This window comes from Coenobita brevimanus, chromosome 7 (genome assembly GCF_032717465.1).
Source record: "Coenobita brevimanus isolate Jiangsu-jjx chromosome 7, ASM3271746v2, whole genome shotgun sequence".
In the NCBI taxonomy this organism is placed as follows: Eukaryota; Metazoa; Arthropoda; class Malacostraca; order Decapoda; family Coenobitidae; genus Coenobita; species Coenobita brevimanus.
This window is the reverse complement of record NC_136960.1, coordinates 15,805,963-15,810,069: the sequence shown is the minus strand read 5'-3', so window position 1 is coordinate 15,810,069 and position 4,107 is coordinate 15,805,963. Positions and strand designations below refer to the sequence as shown.

Sequence of the window (4,107 nt, the reverse complement as noted above, 5' to 3'; positions counted from 1 at the left end):
GGTATGTGAGTTGCTTGTGGATACCAGAGGAAAGAATCTATACCATAGACCCTCAAACTCGTCCATCAAAGTAACCGGATGTGCTGGTAATCCTCCACTCATTACACACCTTCACCAGAAATCCTCATACGATTCCATACTACATCAGTTTCCCTTCCTGACCTCTCACTCGCCCAACAATGGCCGTACAGACCATGGTGTAGAGCACTGCATCATCATTTCTGGACCCCCCTGTTTCACCCGTAAAGATGCCTTCCCCCAGAATGTCGTCAGGCAGCGGAAAAGGAGTTTCAGACAATGCTCGACGAGGGCATCATTCGGCTGCTGGGCATTCCCTATACACATGGTACCGAAGGCACAGCAGGGTGAGTGGAGAGCATGTTGGGACTACAGGGCACTGAATGCCATGACAGTTCCTGATAGATACCCCATTCCCCACATCCAGGATTTCCACCACCAACTACATGGCTATTGTGTATTTTCCAAGATCGATTTAGTCAGGGCATTCCACCAAATCCCTGTGGCGGAGAAGGACATCCCCAAGATGGCGGTAACCACCCCCTTTGGCCTGTTTGAATTCACAAAGATGAATTTCAGCCTCAGAAACGCCACACAAACGTTTCAGAGATTTATGGACCAGGTTGTCAGGGGGCTAGATTTCGTTATGGTCTACATCGATGACATCCTTTTTGCTTCTGATTCCCTTGAGCAGCACATAACACTCTTCCAAATGCTGTTCCAATGCCTGTAGGACTACAGGCTGCATGTGCACCCGGCGAAGTGTATCCTCAGTGCAGACGAATTGGATTTCTTGGGGCACAGGGTATACGCCACAGGTATCATGCCCCTCTCGCAGAAGGTGGACGCCATTCAAGGAATTTCCACACCCTGCTGCACCTTGCAGGCTCAGGGGATTCTTGGGGATGGACAATTATTATCACAGGTTCCTGAGAAATGCCGCAGCCTCATTAGCCCCCTCAACGATCTCCTGAAGGGGACAAAGAAGACATCCTCCAAGCCTCTTCAGTGGACCGCACAGTCAGACCATCCCTTCACCACTCTCAAAAACCACATCACCCACCTGGCATACCCATCACCAGATGCCCCCATCACATTCACCACAGATGCCTCTGCCAAAGCTGTGGGTGCAGTCCTACAACAACAAGTCAATGGTGCAAATGTGCCTGTTGCATTCTACAGCCAGCGCCTTAACCCTGCCCTGCACAAATACTGTACAGTGCCTTCAACAGAGAGTTGCTGGCTATATATGAGGCAGTCAGACGTTTCAGGCATTTTCTGGAAGGAATCACCATCCTCACTGACCATAAACCCCTTGTTTACGCCATGGCTCAGAAAGGTGAAAATTGGTCTCCTTGGGTGGCAAGACAGACAGCCTTCGTTTCAGAGTTTCCACTAGCATCCACCACATCAGTGGGGACCTGAACAAGGTTGTGGACGCCCTGTCCTGTGGAGTTTCAGCTGTCAGCCCTACACTACCCCTGTTTGACCAAGCAGCCTTGGCCCGGGAGCAGAAGGATGATCAGGAACTCCAAGAATTGATGCAGGCCATGACCTCATTCCAACTGCAACAGTTTTATGTCACTGGCACACCCCAAAAACTCTGGTGTGACATATCAAGCGGGACAGCACGGCCCTATATTCCCCAATGATTCCGAAGGCAAGTCTTTAGTCATTACCACGAGATGGCACACCCAGGCATTCACAGCATGCACAGCTTACTTAGCCAGCGAGTGGTACGGCCAGGGATGAGGCATGTGTGGTGTGTCAGTCAGCAAAAGTGCATTGCCACACCAAGACACCACTTCAACCGCTGCCCACACCAACTCAACATTTCCACACGGTCCACATTGACATCCTCGGCCCCCTCTCCGAATCTAGGGGTAACCACTATATCTTAACGTGCATAGATGGAGCAACAAGGTGGGTCGAGGCCACGCCCATGCTGGACGCTACAACTGACCCTGTGGCATATCACTTCCTGACATCCTGGGTCACTCATTTTGGTGCCCTGCATGTCATCATCACAGACCAAGGCCCCCAATTCGAATCTCGGGCCTGGCAGGACCTAATGGACTTTCTGGGTGCTAAACGCCACAAAACCTCCGCATATCACCCTCAGGCAAACAGGATGATTGAGTACTGCCATCGTTGCCTGAAGAAAGCACTGAGGGCACTTCCCCACCCAGTGAACTATGTGGCCCTGCTGCCAATCATCCTCTTAAACCGGAGGGTTACAGAGAAGGAGGACATCGGGAATTCCCCGGCGGAGCTAACATACGAGGAAGACTTGAGGCTGCTGGGGCAGTTCGCCCTGCAACCAGGCATGCCAGCCCTGGTTTTCCTCCCAGAGCTCCAGCAGGCAATGCAGGCACTATGACCAGTCCCCCCTCGTTCTCGCCAGCACCAGACAACGTTCATCCCGCACTCCCTACCAGACGCCGAACAGGTCTTCGTGAGGAGGGGTCAATGCACTTCACCACTCCAAACCCCACACGAAGGCCCATACCCTGTGATCACAAACTCAGACAAAACAGTCACGATATATAAACAGGGGAAACCATCCACAATCACTGCTGACAGAGTCAAACCAGCCACACCACAAACCCAGTCGCAGACAGCACCCCACACTTCATCCCCCAACCTTGCCAGCCCACCAACCACATGCACACAACCAACACCTTAAATCCCAGCACCAACACCACACACACACACACACACACACACACACACACACACACACACACACACACACACACACACACCATCCCCTTTGTCAATTCGTACCCTCTGCTACCTGTCATCACCACACACCGACTCAGGCATCATGCAGTACAGCAAACCTCTACCACTGATGCAAACACTTCCTCACTACCACCCACACTACCGTCCACAAACCCTACCTCTAGCTCTAACGCTACTACCACTAACCCACCCTCTCTGTCAACCTCACACGATCCTACCTCTCACCTTACTCCCCCACCCACCATCCCTCGACCTGTCCTTACACCTCATCCACCCTCTCTGTCAACTCCAGCTCCTGCCCCTTACCCAGTCCTTAGCCCAAACCCACCCTCTCCATCAACCTCAAGCGATCCCACCCCATACTCTTTCCCACCAGTCCTCACCCCTCCCCCAGTCAATACCCCTCATCCATCAACACCCATTTTTCCTGTAATCCCTCCACCACTAACCACAACCCTACAAACTACATCAATAACTACCACATTTACCTACACACAATCAGGCAATCTCAGCAAACCACCACAATTTTACACCTCAGCATAATCTGATACCAAAATCCGCAGACACTCCAAGTCATCACACCTATGTTGCATTCATATAGTACAGAATTGCTTTTGTGTGTGTACTACCTCATATAATAGCTCAATTGTAAAGGCGGGCATAACTCTCTCTCATTCATTTGCTCATAATAACTAAGCACTAGTCAAATTCTCATATAGAAAGTTATGCCCGGCTACTATTTCTTAGTCTATAACAACTGCTATTTGTAATTAACGCATTCAAATCACATTCCAATGTTCGCTCACTTTGAAAATTGTATATATATATTTTTTCTTTTTTTTTTTTTACCTTGTAACCTAATCATATTCTTTGTTCCTCTTTTCTTCCTGTTTTGTTGCCATAAACGGAAGAGGGGAGGGAGAGTTCTGTGGCATATATTACATCATTAAGTATTGGACCTTGCACTTCACTTACACATGTGGTTTCCTTCCTTTGTGGCTTTTCTGCATTTCACCAACACACGTGGTTTCCTTCCCTTGTGGCTTTTCCCCATTTTGTTCTCGGAATTAACATGACTAATCATGCCACTACCAATAGTTTCAATTTCTCATCCTTCCTCATCTGTACCAGTGCCGCTTCCAATAATATTCAATTTCTCTTCCCTGCTCACCTGCAGTGGTACATAAACCAATCAAATATGCCTATTCAGACAACCTAGGCCTACTGGTGCTTCTCCTACCTTATTAACCCCTCCGTGGCTGAAGGCCCGGAATTTTCCGTGCACGCCAGGCCGATGCCGGGGCCATTTTTTCAAGTTTTGAAAATTGATTTTTTTTTTTCCTG

The 4,107-nt window shown here is 49.4% G+C and overlaps 1 protein-coding gene across 1 annotated transcript; it reads left to right on the top strand.

Annotated features, from left to right (window-relative positions):
- The first annotated feature begins 841 nt into the window (after positions 1 to 841).
- On the top strand, positions 842 to 2,398 carry LOC145403633 (uncharacterized). The gene is made up of 3 exons (XM_080275315.1): positions 842 to 1,232; positions 1,516 to 1,624; positions 1,765 to 2,398. The coding sequence occupies exons 1-3, from the start codon at positions 842 to 844 to the stop codon at positions 2,396 to 2,398; spliced, it is 1,134 nt and encodes a 377-aa protein (XP_080131441.1).
- Positions 2,399 to 4,107: the final 1,709 nt, after the last annotated feature.